Below are 18,787 nucleotides of genomic sequence, written 5' to 3'. Positions count from 1 at the left end.
CATAAAAAAATGACAAACTCCCCGGATTCAACTTAGGTGAATTCCAGAAACATCCCGTTCTAGTACATTCAGTAATCCGTCTACTTATTTCAAGTTAGCATTTAAATCCATGTTCTTCTGTGTGTGTGTGTGTGTGTGTGTGTTTCTGAACTTGTGCACTCGTTCCTCACGCTCTTCAGGAGTGGGTTTTTTAATTGCACTTTTACAAACCTTTAATTGCCTCTTCCTTGAGAGTGTTCCTCTAGAGGGTTTCTGGGTCAGTCATTGCCCGGCAGACGTCAGGACAGCACAGGTAAAACGGCCACGCTGTGCCGCTGCAAACAGCCCGAGCCCCTAATTTTATGGTTTTACAACTCGTACCATATGTACGAACGGCCATACATTTCTAAACACTTGCAGGCACACACACATTGAACGAAATGGGTCCCTCCTCAGGGACACATTGCTGATCTGATATGGAAAGTAAAGGCGGAGGGGGAGGAAGAGTAATAGGGAGTAAATGTGCAGTTCAGAATCTAGGACAAGCTGGAAGAAGCACTTCTCCTCTCCTCTTTTCTCCCAGTGTGGTCTTGGTTTACTCTGGTGCTGATAAAACTTGACAGTTCATCTCTCTTCTCTACTGAAAGTTTCTTTTTTTCAAATGTTTTCCACCTGTTTGCCTCTCACATCTGTCTATCTTGAAGCCGAGTTGTCTTTTTAGTTTGCAGATGTCATCTCAGCTCCATCTCTGTCTTAACAGTTGACTGTACGGTGCATTCGATTGCACGGCGTTGCGTGTTTGCGCGGCCTCACAATTTTTTTTCTTTTTTTAAAAATCCACCATTGCTCTTTTTCGCAGGATCCATAATCCCACACACACATAACTTCGCCAGTTTGTTTACAGTGCAATTTGCCTTTGAGCTGGGTGTGAGGTTCAGCGAGGGGAGGAGGGAATTCTTTTTTTATGTCCTAGTTTCTTTGCGGTGGGGACTATTGGATGTTGCACTGTGTCCTTCCAAGCTTTGGCTCAGCCTAGCCTGTCAGGAGAGTGAGTATTAATTCTCTCCGGCTGTGTGTGGTTCTTGTGATGATCGATAGATCCAGTCGCTACCTATTTGATAAGGAGGGCACCAAGCTGTTTGTTTTGGCGACAGGAGGGCAGCTCCTGTGAAGTAGCGTTAACAATATGCACAGTACATCAGAGCAGCCCCCGGCAAGAAGCTTAAACAAGCAAAGGGAGCAAAGTGCAGTGTGTGTATATATACTGTATTGTGGGTTACACACAATCCAAGGCTGTGTTTGCACATACTTGTATTGTATGTGTGTCTTGACTGCAGCGCTCTTGTAATGTGTGCCTACATATTTGCACATATGAGAAGCATTAATGTGAAGCAGTCCATCTCCCTTGGTGCAGTGGTCCAGTCTACCGGGCTACTGAAGGCTGATAAAGAGTATGGGTCATACTGCCAGGTGGGACTGTCCATGCCACTTCCTGCTCAGAATCGATAAAGAGCTGGGGGCCTTGAGCCCTCGACGGGCCTGTCAGCACTCACACCATCTTGACGCCAGGGTGAGTCAGCCTGTGCACCGCCAAGGTCAGCCGTAGTTATGAAGAGGTTGAGGATTTGCACTAAGCAAACACACTCTCTTCTCCCTGAGAATACAAAGCAGTCGCGCCATGATAACTGTCAGTGAAAAGAGCAATGCTGACAAAATAGCAAGGCCAGGCTGGAGAACGGAGAGATAGCAGCAAGACAAAAGGTAGGAGGAGGTTAATAGCAAAGGAAGACAGAGAGAAAGAGAAGGTTACAGAAAGGCCGTCCGCAAAATAGATGAGATAATAATAATTAAGAAAAATCAAAAGATCAAGAGGAGAATCAGACAAAAGGAAGGTTTCACGCTTGAATTGCTAAGATTCGTGATCCAGATGTGCATCTGCGGTCTGTGTGAAAAGCCCTAATACGCTCTCTTCGCGCTCATTTAAATGCAAGAGCAAAACGAGACGGAGCGCAGAACGATGCCGGTGCAGGCACTGAATGAAGATTTGCATTATTATCTGAAAAAAAAGTAATATAAAAATCACAGCACAGTTTTCTGAAGGAGTGAATCATCAAAAGAGCGCTCGGTCAGTGACTGTAGTTCCATCGGATGTTTGAGTGATTATCTCTCAGTCGAACAGACGAATTTGCTCTTTTCATTCAAAAATGCCAAAAGCTTTCTCTCTCCACTCATTCTGCTCATTCTCTCAGAGCAAGGAGCTGATTAATGCGCGCGGTAATTACAGTTTAGTAGAAATTAGGGTTTCATATTTCATTAGGAATCATCTATTCGACTCATTCCAGATGAGAGTACACAGAGTAGTCAAGTGATGTTGTTTGATGAGCGAGCATGTTCGCGTGTTGACGGGGCGCATGCTGCTCTCGCTGAATCCATTTTTAAAGAGAAGATTAAAATCATGGGTTATTTGTGTAGCTCATTTCTGGTGGCATGTACGTTTGTAGAGGTTTAAAAGTTTCATAGCTCAGAGTCATGCTAGCAATTTTGTGTGGCACACACTGACTTTGCACATCCTGATTATAGCAGGTGGAGTGTTTACGGTGGTCATCGTGTCAGTATTGCAAGTTACCATTTTCCAATTAGCTTTAGCAAAGAGTGAGGACCCTGACAGCCGTTGGTTTTACAGATATTGGATCATAAACCAGAGGGTTACATACTGATGCAGTTGGTGACAACCTTTTGGCATCACATTGCCAGGCACCTGAGTCTTACTTTCTGATTTATGACTTACCTTTTTCAACCAAAGGCCCAATAAGAAGGCAACTACACACAACTTCCGGCACTTTCTGTGCACCTGTCATAAAAGTAAAAAAATAAGAAATATTTTAAAATAAGTCAAAAATTTGTTTCAAACTAATAAATACGTGTCATTTATTAGACAAACAAGAAATTGAATTCACATTTTTTTATGCCTAGACGTGAGCCGCCACGCTGGACTTCCCCTAAGAACTCGGAAATTAATCAAGCATAGCATTCAAACACTAAAACTAATTTTTCTCTTCAGGGATGCAAGGAAATAACTGTGATTTGGCATCTTAATAAAATAAAAAAACCATAATGTGCTTTAATGTGTTTCTGTTTCTTTTATAAATTAGTGCATTTGAAAAGTCATGGATAAGAACAAATTTAAAATTTTAGCATTACAAATATTACTTCAGTTTAAGAGCTTGCACATAACAGTGGATTAACCATGATAAAAAAAAACATTAAAACTCATATAAAACTCAAATCTGCAATCTTTCTTATAACCGTCTCCTTTGGCTGCACAAACAAGACAAATTGGATCCAAATCTATGGAGAATCACTACTTCTCACTTCATTTATAACCTCAGTAAAACTTTTTAGTTCATGATTTTAATTGCTAGTTTCCCTATCTGTTAGAGCATGATGTCTATTTGTAAATGATGGTGTCATGTAGAGTAAAACAGACAATAAATCAGAGTAGGACTAACAACTAACTGTTTTACTGCTGCTTTACTTTCAGATATAGCCTTCTGGTCTGGTTTAAAATCACCAAAATCACAGATTTGAGTCTTCCAAACAGGACATCACAGGCTAATGGATGACATCATATAGAGTTGGCATCATAAGAACTATAATTAATAATCATCCTTCAGGTATCAGCAAATCTGTTTGCACAGATTTGGGGGACTAACCTACCCCCAAAAAAGATACCAGCATTCCTGGATCCATGCTACCTGCATTACTCAAACACAGAAGTGGGAATGAATAAACCGACATCTGTGCTCCTGACTGATTGTTTGAGACAGCACACTAAGACTGACAGCCTTTAGAAGCTCCTATCATTTGATGAAATCCCTCAAATTGCTTTACTGCAGAAAGTCATTGAAAAACACCACAAGCCAGGAAGTGGTCCAGACTCTTTCAGCACAAATTGAGCTAAAGCTTGTAGCTCCCAACTCTAATAGTAAAGGCACATACACTGTTGTCAAGAGTGGTTACTGACTCTCTGCCCGCTTATTGCTGTTGAAAATAGATGCGCACATTAATGCTAGTAAGTGAGAACAGCCATCTGCTTTCTCCCTGCAAACAGCAGTGCTCATTATTGAGAACTACTAACAATAGCACAATTTTAGATACTGATGAGAGTTTTGTCACACTTGCATGTGTTGTTTAGGAGAAGTGCTTCGTCTGGGGAGGATTTCAAGCCACACGGTAAACGGTGCCTGGTCATCCTGGAGTTCCTGGTCTCAGTGCAGCAGAGACTGCAGCCGGGGAATCCGAAGCAGAAAGAGGACCTGCAGTAACCCAGAGCCCCGTTATGGAGGTCAGACCTGCTTGGGGCCGGCACAGGAGTACCAAGAGTGTAACATTACCCCTTGTCCAGGTAAGAAATCCACAAACATATTCTGTACAGTTAAATACATGAGAGGATTTCAGTTAATTTCATTTATAGTAACAAAGGCATGCATCGATTTAAAAAAAGAAAAAAGACTTGGAGTCAATAAGTCTCCTTTTCAGTCACACATTTAAACACACACTCCTCCACACGATACTCAGGCTTCGGCTTTTTTTGTTGTGGTCGGGTTTTTCGTGTGATTAATGTATAAGAAGTGCAGAGACAAAATCACTGACCAAATTATCAGGAACCACAAAAGAAATCAGTTGCAGATAAGAGGTGTGACGAAGACCCCAATTTACGCCAAGAATCAAAGAGACAATCCCTGTGGCGCTCCACTGTGTAATTACATTCTTGGGTAATTATGCTGCCAGCTATGGGAGGCCTTATTTTGTTGTGAAAAGCCCTGAGACAATGCATTTTCAACACTCCTCTAGTGGAAGACGGCAAGAGGAAGCTTTCTAATTAAAAGAATACTCTGTCTGACAAGGAAAGTAAGCTGTTTAAATGGAAATCCACTGCTTAGTTTGGCATAAAGCACACCTGGTATCCTGCAAAGGCGGTAAGCAGACAAGCAGGACGTTGTCTTGGATGATTATTAATCAAGCCCCCCTGGAGAACGGCTTTGCTATCTTGCTAAAAGCCCAGATCGGCGTATCGTCTTCAACACCCGCGATCTGTCTTCATAACTGCTGCCAGGCTGCAAGCAAGCGAAAGAGACAAGAGAGTGAATGGCCATCTATACTATTTTTACAGCCTGTTAATTCATTCAGTGAAAGCAGACACCATTCAGCTCCTCAACAGCTTGACCATTCTCGCTAATAGGGTAAGCTGTTATCAGCTGCGAGCTCAGATGAGGACTTTGGATGCATCTCAGAGAATCTGATTTGGTTTCTCCTGGAGGAAGGTTGCCACAGGTGCTCGCCCCTTGAGTGAAACGTTGGGTGAATGTGCTTTGATTTTCCTGCACTGCGTTAATACGTGTAGTACACTTTTTTCTGGGATGTTGACTGGAATAATACCACAGCTACAACATGTTGATGAACAGCTCTGCACTCCTGTCCCCCAAAGGAAACGACTTGAGCAGCAATGAATACTAATGCACACTCAATTAGCACCCCTCTCAAAGTGAGATATTATTTCGAGGTATCCAAGCCAGGCTGGAAGACCAACTTTAATCCTCCTTTGGTTAGTTTGCTGTGAAGGAGCAGAGGAGACAGGGGGGAAAGCGCAATGCCTACAATCCATCTGCTTTGGAAACAAATGAATCCAGGTTTTTCTTGAGTCTGCACCCGAGATGAGACGATCCGTCATCGAGGGCCAGGGATCGACTTATGTGTCACTCTGTGATAGAGAAATTACACCGAGATGACAAAAAGCATCGGCAACTTCAATTACCTGCACAGCGCTGCCAGCCATCTCCAAGTCTTTAAAAGCAATCGAAAAGGGGATTTCTCTCTGCTACAATGAAGTGAGGTTTTATCCAGATGACTGGCAAAGGATATTTGCTTCTGCTGTGATTCATGTGTAATTCATTTTTATTGCTCTCTTTATTCCTCTCCTTTTATTTCTCCCTCTCTTCGTTCTCTCCATTCATCCACCTATTTATGCAGCACGTCTTCTCTGATAACCTGCATATTCATGTCTTTTAAACGTCTGTTGTTTGGCCTGGCATCACATGAAGAGAGAAGCCATGCAGCGGACTGCGATGCTTCATTTATCTTTATTAATCACAGGAGAGAGTGTTATTCCAACGGTTTAGGGAGGTCAGGCCTTTGCTGTAACAGCTGGGTGAAGCCCAGCTTCTTTCAGTTCAAGACACAAGCACATGTTCTCCGTGCCTCGTATGTGTGTATCAATCATTGGTGTTTCAAAATGGATTAGAGTGACTTCAATTGAAACTGTCTGTTGTAAAGGACTTGGAGATATGAAAACCCTAATTTTTAGCAACCGTTTTATTAGAAAACCAGAAACAGCAGAATTTAGTGACTCTTTCCTGCTGCCTTAATAATATCACCTCACATTTATATTAAAAATGTGCCACTGATATCCCCGGTTTAGTGGACGGCAGCTGGTCATGCTGGTCTTCGTGGTCCAAGTGCTCAGTGACGTGTGGAGGGGGTCACTACATGAGAACACGAACCTGCAGCAACCCCCTGCCAGCCTACGGAGGGGACATCTGCCTGGGTCTTCACACTGAGGAGGCACTGTGCAACACGCAGCCTTGTCCAGGTACTCTCACACACACACACACACACACACACACACCTTAATGATAAGCAGCTGTTTATTTTCTTTAGTTTCTTTGAGCCCCTCAGAGGGCACCCAATGCACCACTAAAATACTCATCCAGTGCAGCACACACACACTCACATACACCCATCGGGCAGGCTGTGTGTGAGGTTTGCTGTCATTGCCGTTTCCAGAGAGCTGGTCCAGCTGGTCAGAGTGGTCCCACTGTGACTCCAGCGGCGCCCAGCTGCGTGTGCGTCACTGTGATGTCCTTTTCCCCACTGGAAACCAGTGCTTAGGAAACAGCAGCGAGACCAGGCCGTGCTCTCCTGACTCCAATTTTATACCAGGTGATCACACACACACTTCCTTCCTTCCTTCCTTCCTTCCTTCCTGTGTAGAAAAATCTTGGGCAATCATGCATGACCTAACACACAAGTTTAAACACACACACACACGCACACGCTCTTCACTACCCACCACCATATGCCCACAGCAGCAATTGAGTTCATTTGCAAGAATCCCATGATAATGAAATGCGTTATTGATCCCTCTAAGGGACCCGTCTCGTGTCAGAGGTCAGGTTCAGCGACAGGGCAGCGCTTTCGTGGATGGTTGGGGTTATAAGTATTTTGCTCAAGGACTCTTGAGTACGGCAGGTGATTAGGTGGGGGCGTGAACTCGGGTGCTACACTTAAGGGCAGTCCCTCCACCCATTCCAACAATCCTGCTGCCGTATTAGTTTCATTATGAGCCTATGAGTCTTGTCAGGCCATGCAGAAAGCACTTACACAAGCAGTTTTGCATTTCTCAGATGGAAGAAATTGCTCCTGCATGCTGTTTGTATCCGGTCAATGAGGTATTTTTGCTTGCCTCTCTGCATGTGGTGTTTCCATAATAATGATATTACCTTTAATGTTGAAAGCTCTTTCCTAATGAGAATAGTTATACTGTTAAGGCAAGAGCATGTGGGAGTGTTTTTGCCACTTGTGAACAACTTATTAACAACTTCTTAAATGTCAATTCAAAATAGTTGAGCAGAATGTTAGGTACAAGAAAATAAGATAGACGTTATTGATTGCACACAGGGAGCTAACTGCTCACCGGGGCTGCCAACTTGCAGAGACGCCCACCGTCAGGCTCTGTCTCACAGTCTCAGGCTGCCTAAACAAATCTCATATCAAATAACAGTAGATGTCTTCTCTTGCCATTGAATGTAGTACAGGTTAAAAAAATAGGAGAAGACATTTTGTGTTTTGCTCACAGCTGTTTGTAGGAGTCTTCACCTTTGAGGTTTATTTAATATACGTAACTTCGGCGACAGAATCTATACGTGCATGACAGAAGTTTTAGTATCACTTTATTATTATCAGTCGAGATCTAATATTAGGTAGGCTTGTGTGCAGGCATGCTTATAAGCTGCAGTTATATTTTATTTGACTACCTTTCTCAGGTTCAGTCTTGATTTTTAGCCGTTTCTGCTCTCCCAATTCAAAGATACTCAAGTTTATCATGCATAGATAGACCCCCATAAACAGGACAGGACTCAGTAGTTAGAATAAAGACTAATTTTACTGTACTATAAGTTGCTGTCATTCAGTAAACCTTGATTACATTCTTGTCAGCAGCACAGCAGCATATTAATTGTTTGGTGTATTGTTGTGCTTTGGGACTTGTCTCAAGGATACACTCAAATACATCCCGCCCTCTTTGTCTAAGGGCAATTTCAGAAGTCCGTCCCATCACATTACAGCTACAGCTACCAAAAGCAGTGGCACCTTTTCATTTAGATGGTTGTTTTATAGGTTTCAAATATTGAAAATAATGAGATTCATCTTCCAAAAATTATTGTCCTAATCAGGAAAATAACTGGTTATTCTTCAATCAGCTTTTTATGTTTTCAAGAGTTCTTAACATAGCCTTTGATTTCTACTTATTGCGTATTGTCATTAAAACTGCATGTTCAATGGAAATTCAGCAATCTCACAAGCTGATGATCCATTTAGATGACACTAAATGAAGAAACACATTGTTCTTTTATTGCAGCCTAAAGCTGGGAAGTCCTAGAGAGAGGTGTGATTTCAGGCTGCTCTGTGTTGGCAAGTTCAATGCTACCTGTCGACTGATAAAAAAACAAAGAACAGGACAAAGCTGCGACATTAGCAGAGGATATTCTGAATCAGGGCTTAATGTAACCCCACAAACTCAAACTGGTTAGTTGATGATCATTCATCCCGGTATAAACCATTTTAGCTTGTGTTTCCAAGTGTGAAATAAATAAATGAAATGAAATGAAATGAAAATAATGTCTATTTATTGTTGATAAAATCCTACTTTGATTTACTGATAGGATTAAGCTGAGAGTAATCAAATCAAATTTGCATATACAACACATTTGAAAACAACTGAAGTTGATTAAAGTGCCGTACACGTCGCATTGCAGGTCACGTCAGAAATATGTGCAAAAAAGCAAGACACAAAAGAGAATTTACAAGATCAATGGGTGCAGAAAGCAAACATGATATGGGATGGAAGTAAGACAGAAGAGAAAAATGGCTAATGCGCCTAAGAACAACTCATGGTGGTTGGAAACATCTTAAGATGTTTCCTGAACCGAGGGGTTAAGTGATTATGAGAGGGAGGTTTTTACAGAGCTTTGAGAAGTTAGGAAAATCCTTTACTTTTAAAACCTCAGCATACTTACTGTAAAACCACATGCACATTATCTCACGCACACACCATCAGTATTGACATCTGCTTAGACAGGCATCTCCCTATCGACAGCCAGTAATGTGAGACACAGAAAAGTATCGATCTCTGCTACACGGAGATCAGTGAAACTTCTCCCTTTATCTGAGGATTCATGTGCTGATGTTATTCACATTGTGTTACAGGGAACACTGGGAGGGCTGCGTCTGCAAAAGCTACCCATTCACGAGTAAAGTCCCCGGGTCTAGAAACTTCAGGGATCATTAGTTATCAGACAGAATAAACATTTGATTGAAACATGGATTTGTAACCTTTTCTGTATTAATTAGCAGGCGTATAATACTCACGAGTACCTTCACAGATCTTTGTAGAATTGCCCATTTGCCTTTATACCTTATCATCCATCCCATTTTATGGGAAAGGTAGTCCATTAGGCTTCATTAGCAATGTCTTGTACTTCATTTCCTTTAATGGGAGCTGATACTTTTCATAAACCACTCCAGGTGCCACAGCCGTGATTAGCTTATGGAGTTTTTCACGATAATAATATTGAGCCCAGCTTTCATCCCCACATTCACCTTCAAGGGTTCACTTTGTCATGCTAACAGGGGAGAGTATATGTGTTTGGCTGTATCCCTGATACCTCTGCCTTTTCTTGTTGTTTCTTTTTCCTTTGCCAGAAGTCTCGATCGCACGCTCCAGTCAGGAGGAGAGGCGCTGTGGAGGTAATTTATATGTGTGTGTGACAGAGGGGGTGAGATACAGAGAGGGGGGATATAGCACCTGGCAGAAAACATGTATAGTATCATGGGCAACAAGATAGCTTTGCAATCCTGCTTAGCGGCACTGAAACTCTCAAGTAAATACATCCAAGAAGCAGGAAAGAAGAAGGTGGGCAGAGCTGATCTTATGTTAGCTTTTTTTTTTTTTTTAATGCTTATTTTCTGCCATAAATAAAGCTCTCATTTCAAACTATCATATTCGGAGCACTACATTCTAAATGTATTATTATGTTAAGACTAAGGTTAAGTGAGTACTTAAATGATGACTCATTTGCTATTATCAGCTGCTAATAGCTGTTACAGTGTTGCAAAGGGTACAGCAAATAGCATCCATTAAGCGTTTATATTTTTTCTTTAATCTTCTCTTCTCGTGCACCCAGTGTGTAAACAGAGCATGTCATCTCCGTGATAGATTGTTTTCTTCTTGCACAAAACAAAGAAGGGGGAAAAAAATAGCAGCAACAAAAGATTATCTATTTTCTTCAGCGATACAGAAGGGTCTTTTTTACTGTAACACACTCCGTGGTTACCGTTTGAATTGCTGCTTCAATTGCGCTTCCGCCGTGCGAATCAGCAGAGAATTACCCACAGCCTCTCGCTCTCCTTCCAGACTTCAACCTCTTCCACATGATTGCCGTGGGGCTCAGCAGCTCCATTCTTGGCTGTCTGGTCACCCTGCTGGTCTACTCGTACTGCCAGCGCTACCAGCAGCAGTCGCATGATGCCACCGTCATCCATCCCATTTCAGCTGCGCCGCTCAACACCAGCATCACCAACCACATCAACAAACTGGACAAGTACGACACCGTGGAAGCCATCAAGGTCTGTAGACTTTATTTGCCCCGGGTTCGCCGCGGGTCACGCTTGACAAACGTCGAGCTATTTACAGGCAACATTTCCTTACTGTTTGACTTAATCAGCTGACGTCCCCACTCTGAGTCAGTGAGCAACGGTTTGCCTCTTCCCCGGGTGTCAGCTGTGATTAAATGCACTTCTTACTGCATGACTCTCACTGTCACGCCACCTCCTGTCGTGCTCAGACACTCTCTAGTTGTGTAACAGATAGGCAGCTGTGCGTTCATCCTCACTCCCTGTGCCTCTGCTGTGTGTCTCAGTGTGCGACTGTTCTGTGTCAGTGGTCATACACTGCTTTCTCATAACATACAAAAGTGCAATTACTTATTAGAGCGAGTAGGAAGTCGGTGAAGAGGCTTTGCATCTGCACATTTGCCTGCTTCTTTGTGTCATTATTGCATCCTAAAGTGCAGGCAGAAAGTCAGATGTGTGAGAGCCAGTGAAGGAGATCCAGCTAGTCTTGAGGCACAAGCAGCCTCTTATCCACATCTAGATCAGGCCTTTACTGCCAGACTGGGCAGCTGATTACTATTTGTCCACAGATGCCCCATACTCCAGCTGGGCTTTTCCAGGTTCCTAGTGCTCTTTATTAAAGGTTTAAAAGATAGTCTAGTGGAGCTCACTAGTGATAGGCAGCTATTCTAGATGTAAAAGCTGTTGTTTTGGCACAAACAAGGAATGTTTTTAGTACTACTTTATGTTTCAAGTAAACATGTCAACCAGTGATGCACACAGTTTTAGCATTAGCATTCCTAGCATTTCCTAGCAAATGTACTGCAGTTCAGCCTGTACAAAAATAGTAGCTGTTTTTTGAAACAAAAAGGTCCTCGATGTCAGGCCCGCATGCGAAAGCAGCTTCACATTTCCAGGCGTCTGAAGTATAATAAAGTGTAATTTAGTTCTAGCATTATCCTGTTTTTCAGCGTAGCTTACATTCATTTCAAACTGCAGGATTCACTTTTAACTTCACAATAGAGGATGATTATCCGGTCGTTAAGTCTGACGTCACTAGCCGTGTCTGGGCCTAAACTCAAACTAAATGCTGCAGGTCCATATATCAAACGATCACTATGGCATTACTGAGAGTTGAAAAACTGTCTAAAGTCTTTCATCTTTAATAAAATGATCAGCGTTCTGCTCTACCAGGTGTAACAATTGAGTTTACCATCCAGGCATCCATGAAAACGGAATTTATGACATTTAACGGAGTTAGAAGTTAGCAGGAAGTTAGCTCGCTAGCTTCTATCTAAATACAATATAGCATGTCCTGACTGCGGGGTTTTGGAAACAAATTAAAACGTACAGCTCTGTTATCACTTCCAACATAAATGAAGACAGAAAACTAAACAGCAGTGACGTTTGTAGGGTTACTGAAGTTTGGCTAGCTGGTATATAATGATGTGCTACGTGACTGCTAGCGACACAGCTATGTTAGCATAATATAAACAAGCTAACTTTTTTCCACTCAATAAAAGTTAACGTGAACAGTGTTGCCAACTTAGCGACTTTGTCGCTATATTTAGCGAGTTTTCAGACCCCTTAGCGACTTTTTTTAGAAAAAAAGTCGCTAAGGGGTCTGAAAACTCGCTAAATATAAAAAAAATATAAAAAAAAAGACGTGAAAGCGCGTATCGCTTTTACTCTCAACAAGCAGCAGGTGCTGTAACGCAGTCAGTTCTTCTTTTACTCTTTTACTCTTATGCTGTTTTGTGGATCACAAGGTTTAAAACTACTTATAAACACACACACACAAAGTAACTCCACCAGAGTGCCTATTTCGGATCCAAGCCCGGGTAAAGGAGCAGGGTTGGAATTGTGACATTAAAAAAAACAATAATTGCTAAAAGAAATTTGTAGTTCTAAATAAACTCTAAATGCATTTAGGACGTTTTTTACTCACTTTATGTCTCTTCCACAATGTTTTTTCTCTCTCCAACAACATAGGTTACAATTAGATTAGCATGACCAATTATGCAAATTAGGCGATGACGTCATTTAGCGACTTCTAGCGACTTTTAGGACAACCAATAGCGATTTTCCTTACTGAGGAGTTGGCAACACTGAACGTGAGTGTTCTCGGTGGTCAGGAACAAATGTAATCGCATGGCAGGATGCTGTAAAAGGACCAAACTTCAGCCAGGAGAACAACAGAGATAATCCATCCACAATACGAGGTTAGTCATTCATATACTGCTGCATGGGCTGGGCTGGAGTTACATCCTAAGGTTTTAAAAACTGAGCTTAAATAAATGATTAGCGGTAATAAAAGCCGAGGGAGGTCAACAGTGATCACTGACTGTTTTAGGAGCTTTTTGAGATTAAATAGAAGAAAATACAAAACATTAAACATGTTAACAACACAAAAGCCATATTAAACGCAGACTACTTTAGGCCCAGAAGTAGGATTCGTCATGTCATCACTTAACGACGGGATAGGAAACTGGTGACTTCTGTATGCCCATATAGACATCTCATTAAAAACTTCTTTCAAACTTTCTTTCAAACTGCAGGATTCACTTTTAACTTCACAATAGAGGATGATTATAGAGCCATTGTGTTTGGGTCATGTGATAACGTCTCAGGTATTGCTGGCTGGGGTTATGAGTTTGTAAACTGGCGCACACAGCGCCTGTGTGTACCATTCAGAGCTGGAGAGAGGGTATTTTTATATTAAACAATGGCTTTTTTTATTCAAAAACCTATGGAGCGCCGCTTGTAAAGTGAAACATGCTGAAATTAACGGCAACATTTTTCCATATTTAGCTCAAAACCTTACAAAAACATGTTTTTTCAAGTCATTTTTACAACATTTAGTAAAATATTTGTAACTTTTCATATTTAAAACACAATTTTAAACGTTAAATCTAAATGTTAAACGTTAAGTCTAAATGTTAAACATTAAATCTAAATGTTAAATGTTAAATCTAAATTACGAAAACCTCCAGATGCCTCTAATAAAATAATAAAGATCTCACCGTGTAGACATTATAAATGACAAGTATCAGTTCTACACACTGGTTTCCAATGCTGAAATATCCAAAGGTTATTCCACTATAGACTGGATATAAGATCAACATGGTCACTCACAGGTTTGTGAAATATTTTGAAGCCTAGGGGATGGGTTTGACTGAGAAAAACAACATTCATAAGCTAGCAATTTATTAATCACAAAATATCCCTGTTCTAAAAAATAAGCACCATACTGTATTAAATAAGACTTGAAATTAGTATTTGAAGCCATAGACTCACAGATTCAAGTGTTTGCATAGGTCACAAATAAAGTGATAGTGTTTTATTGACTTTTTTATGTAACTAGAAAAGTCACCCCCTGCTGGCCATTAGAGGGAATTGATATTTCATCCGTGTTTTGATTACAGTCTATGATTGGCATACCTCCTGTGATTAGCTGGTTAGCTGTGATCAGGTTGTGACTATTGTGAGGGAGGACTTAGTGAACAGTTATTTGAACATCTTTATCTTCAGGAGTTGAACTGTCAGTATGATACTACAGGAATCCAGATAAATAAGCACTTTTTTAACAGCTTTGCGTTCCTTTGCAAAGGTTTTTTGATGCTGTACACCATCAGGGGGCACCTTCACTATCAGAAACTGTCTATATTATGAACTAAGTGAATACCTGGATCTCTGTTTGCAAAACCACTTCACAGTTATGAAAATGTTTTGTATAACTGTCAGAGTGTGAACAGATCCGCTGGCTCGAAGCAAACTTCTCTGAATGTTATTTCATTGCAAAATGAAGGTGTGAGGAGCTTCATCTGTCATGCAATTAGAGTCAGGAGCACGGAGCATAATTCAGTTAGAGCAGTTGCAGATAGAGGAGGATATGAATATAGACACTCCATGCGAAAATACAAAAGGAGGTGCCTGACAATTGAATAATGTGTGATTTTCCAGAAGCACATTCTGCCTCCAGCCCTCTCTCTGTGGGCCTAAACAGTTCAGATGTCGCAGTGAATTTTCAACCATTAAGTGTGCAAAACCATAACATGCTTCTTTTAGGTGTGTACAGGAAGGACTCGTGAACACCTGACGTCGTATTTTAGCAGATTTGGCTCAGATCCTGATGTTGATGATGCATTTGTCGTTGTTGTTATTATGCACAGTGTATCACAGACACACTTCGTACCGGTGTCCTGGAGTATTTCCAGCTGTATAGTTTATGATCGCAACGCTCACCGTTAAGCTGCACTTTTATGTACAGTGTATCATATTTCCAGGCTTCCTGTAAAACAGAATATGGCCTTAGGGTTTCTCTGAGATGACTCTTGCCCGTTCCTCTCCTCCTTGCAGCCAGATGTGTCGGTACTCTTGCCCTTGGACGACCCCGCCATGCACCAGCCTCTCTCTTCTAATATGGGGGTGTCTATGCGTGGACTGGAGATTTTCTACTAACCACTGACCTCTACAACATCTCGCCTTTTGACTCTTCCCCCCCAACAGCAATTTGACCCAAACCACTACTACTTCTGCTACCGCTACTACTACTGCTACATCCTGTTCCCCACCGTGCCCCGCCCCTCCACTTCCTGTGGCTCTTCCTGTGTGTGGCAGGTTGGAGTACAGTACTCTAGTTTCTCTTTCTCTGCTCAGACCCTTTTCATCCCTCCATCACGAAACCCTCCCTTCTCCCTCGCAGCTTGTGAGAAGGCAGTGTATCCCATCTTTATGTTTCTCTTAAAAGCCCCTCCATGTGCATGTGTTTTTCTTTCCGTGTCCGTATTCCTTGTTTTGTTTCTTACTTGATGGTTTTGATTTGTTGGGTTCTTTTATTAAACTCCTCTGTTACCTCTCTTTCACTGATTCTACTTTATAGTTAAAGATACGTTTGTTTACAAATACATACAAATATAATCACTCCTGAGCCAATTAAAAGCATTTAAGGCAAGATGAAGTAGGTGATGCTAACAAGCATCGTAGCACATCTGTTTGAAAGCAGCCATGGGGCCACCTGCAGAGACACATAACCGTCTCCGGGGCGGCAGGAGAGTTGATTGCATTCCCTTTGTGTGCAAATCACATAATGGGAATGAAGCAAAATATATGAGTTTTTTGTCCGGCACACTTGTTCCCTATCAGTGTCAGTCGGAAGCATCCATCAGCTGCAAACGCAGCATCATCAAGTGTTCAATTACGGTTGCCCCCAAGGGACTCCCAGCACACACTCCAGTACAGCAGACTGGAAATGAACACATCTATTTGCCAAATTGCTGATGTTGTATTGAGCACCACATCAGAGGCATCACTCCATGTTTACCATGTCACGCGGGGACAGAGAAGATGCCCCCATGGCTCATCCTTATTGTTTAACAGAAAAGTGACTCTCACATGATCGATTTTTATGGCTTAGATTGTCCTGAGGACCAACAATCCAAGGGCCATAAAAACTGCTGATGCTGTGTATTAGAGATGACAGAGGTGGACATACGGATGCGCATCAAAACAATTTAGCCCTGTGGTGGCTTATCATTTTTCCAGCCTGTTTGCAAATGCTTTGACCTTGCACTGTGGAAAGTATGTTTCATTCACTGAGCAGCCCCTCATTGATTTGTGTTGCTCCCTTTTTTTATTTTGGGGAGGGTTGCTAGATGGATTTGCTTTTACCTTGCCATCTGGGCTGAATAATCACTCGATCCATGTGTCGGAAACAAGTCCGTACTGACTCAGCTTCCTTCCTTCTCTCCTTCTTCTCTTTTTTCTTCTTATGTTCACAGGCCTTCAACAAAAACAATCTGATTCTGGAGGAAAGAAATAAGTATTTCAACCCACAGCTTGCCGGGAAGACCTATACCAATGCATACTTCACCGACCTCAACACCTACGATGACTATTAACCCTCGACACCTACCTTATCATCAAATCGGACTTTATTCTTTTCTTTGTGCTTTGTATTGAGATTCGTCACACCACGCGTGGGACAAGCCCACTCTGAGACTCTATGGCAGCTGGTATGTAATTAAACACAGACACACAGTGTTGCCAACAGAGGGAAATCCCCACTTTCTCTCAGGTGCCTTGAGGTACACTTGGAAAGCTCAATGTTTTGGGGGTATATCTTGCCTTGACTCTTACAGAGAAATAGACAACTGGATTTCCTGATGTGGATTAAACAAAAACAAAAGAAACAAAAAAACAACAAAAAACTAAGAAGGGAAAAAGAAGAACTCACGTCAACGAGACTTTGGGAACCGTATCCCTTTTAACTTTCCTGTGACGCCTCTAAAACAGACCTGTATTTGTAATGATTGGAAATAACCACAAATTGCTTTGCATGACTTCATCTGATGTGTTTTCTCTGCCTTTCGGTTTGATTTTGCATGATCGATCGCATTCCATGGTGTAGGGGGCATTTTGATTTTTGGGGTTTTTTGCTGGGCTTAGATTCAGGGCTGGTTTTGGATGTCATAAAAAAACAAAGGCTGCGGTGATGCCTGGTGGCTTTACTGCAGCAGCAGTCTCCAGGCAGATCAATATCTACCCCCAGCCCCAGAATCAGGATGTAGTTATTTGAAGTCTGTGGTCAAGTTTGTCCATGTTTTTCTTTAGTTTGCTTTTCGTTCCTCTAGCAGCTAGAAGTGTTTAAACTTTCAATGTAAAATTCTTTTCTCTTTTTCATTTTGCTTTTAAAGATTACATGTTTTTCTTTGTTTGTTTTGTACAGGAAGTTCAGTTTGAATCCCCTGTCTGCGGGTTTTCTAAATACATTTATTCGGTGTCTCAAGTGTTAAAAGAACATTTTCCTTTAAAAAAAAAAAAGGTTTATGTACGTTCTGGCAAGTAATTGGGAGTATTCATTTCAGCCTGCATCAAGTTTCGTCCTCATCATTGTACTTTTTATATATTTTTTGTAAAAAAAAATGTTTTTGAATTTTGATAGTGCTCATTAGTATTCTTTGGCTTCTGAGCTAAGTGTTTGTGAGAGCAGGCATTTGCTGTACAGATGGTGCAAAGTAGCAACTACTGTTCTCCTGAAAACCCAACTGGAGTGCTACTCATATACTGTAAGATGACATTCAATCATTAAGTTGAGATCTTTCTGTTCAGAGTGTATAACCAAATATTAGGTTATTCAATGGTTTAGTTGCGACTAACTCTTTTTACATGTTTGCTTGTGTTACTGTGCATAAATTAAAATTGCTTCGTACACAAACTTGTCAAGGTGTGAATTATACACATTTAGTTTCTTGCAGTTTCATCTGTAAAGTGTGAAAGCAATACATCACATGACTGCTTATTACCTGTGTGGCTCTAACGAATGACATAAGGAGGAGAAAACAGATTATTTAAAGCTGCTATTCCCAACCAGGGGACAGGTTAAACCACTCAGGAGGTAATTCTGCAGTAGCCAAGGGATTGGTGCACATTTGAGCTCAAATCTGATAAAAGCTAGTTTGAGAATTTTGTGGATCTGCACAGGGTGAAGCAGAAATGTTAGTTTCCTGATAGCGATAGAGAAGCAGTGCCAACAGATTGTTGCTATATGGGCCAAAGATGCAGACCAACAATCTTCCTCACTAGAAATAGCCAAGCAGCGACTTAGTCAAGAACAACGGAAATTTCTGATATTTCAAATGTTAATCTTAATTTGACTGCCTGCAAGTATGTCTCAAGCATATGTTTGAGACAACTTTAATGCATAAACTGCAAATGACACATTGTCTTGCCTCATTTCTTCATCCAACATGCAGAAGATTTTTTTGTTTTTACTTCTTCAAGAGGCCATTTGTGTCTATACGCACCATCAATGAACCAAAATAATTCAAAGAACAGACACAGGTTGACATTTTTGAGTAAA

The 18,787-nt window shown here is 41.4% G+C and overlaps 1 protein-coding gene across 4 annotated transcripts in view; it reads left to right on the top strand.

The window, feature by feature from the left end:
• The window catches only part of sema5a (sema domain, seven thrombospondin repeats (type 1 and type 1-like), transmembrane domain (TM) and short cytoplasmic domain, (semaphorin) 5A), a 145,240-nt gene extending 127,098 nt beyond the window's left edge, over positions 1 to 18,142 (top strand). The window contains exons 17-23 of one of the 4 annotated variants that reach the window (XR_014801278.1): positions 4,175 to 4,384; positions 6,458 to 6,628; positions 6,823 to 6,978; positions 10,018 to 10,062; positions 10,730 to 10,941; positions 15,286 to 15,535; positions 16,707 to 16,814. Coding sequence is in view for 2 of the 4 variants with exons in the window: in XM_084939169.1 (XP_084795295.1) it covers positions 4,175 to 4,384; positions 6,458 to 6,628; positions 6,823 to 6,978; positions 10,018 to 10,062; positions 10,730 to 10,941; positions 16,707 to 16,826 (914 nt within the window). In the remaining 2 variants the exon portion in view is untranslated. Of the gene's footprint in view, positions 1 to 4,174; positions 4,385 to 6,457; positions 6,629 to 6,822; positions 6,979 to 10,017; positions 10,063 to 10,729; positions 10,942 to 15,285; positions 15,547 to 16,706 lie in introns of all 4 variants that reach the window. The other 3 variants (XR_014801277.1, XM_084939169.1, XM_084939170.1) reach the window with 3 other exon arrangements.
• The last annotated feature ends 645 nt before the right edge of the window (positions 18,143 to 18,787 follow it).

This window comes from Perissodus microlepis, chromosome 9 (assembly GCF_051167445.1).
Source record: "Perissodus microlepis isolate ML-2025 ecotype Zambia chromosome 9, ASM5116744v1, whole genome shotgun sequence".
NCBI classification, from domain to species: domain Eukaryota; kingdom Metazoa; phylum Chordata; class Actinopteri; order Cichliformes; family Cichlidae; genus Perissodus; species Perissodus microlepis.
The sequence above is the reverse complement of the archived record's forward strand: the minus strand, read 5'-3'. Positions and strand labels throughout refer to the sequence as shown.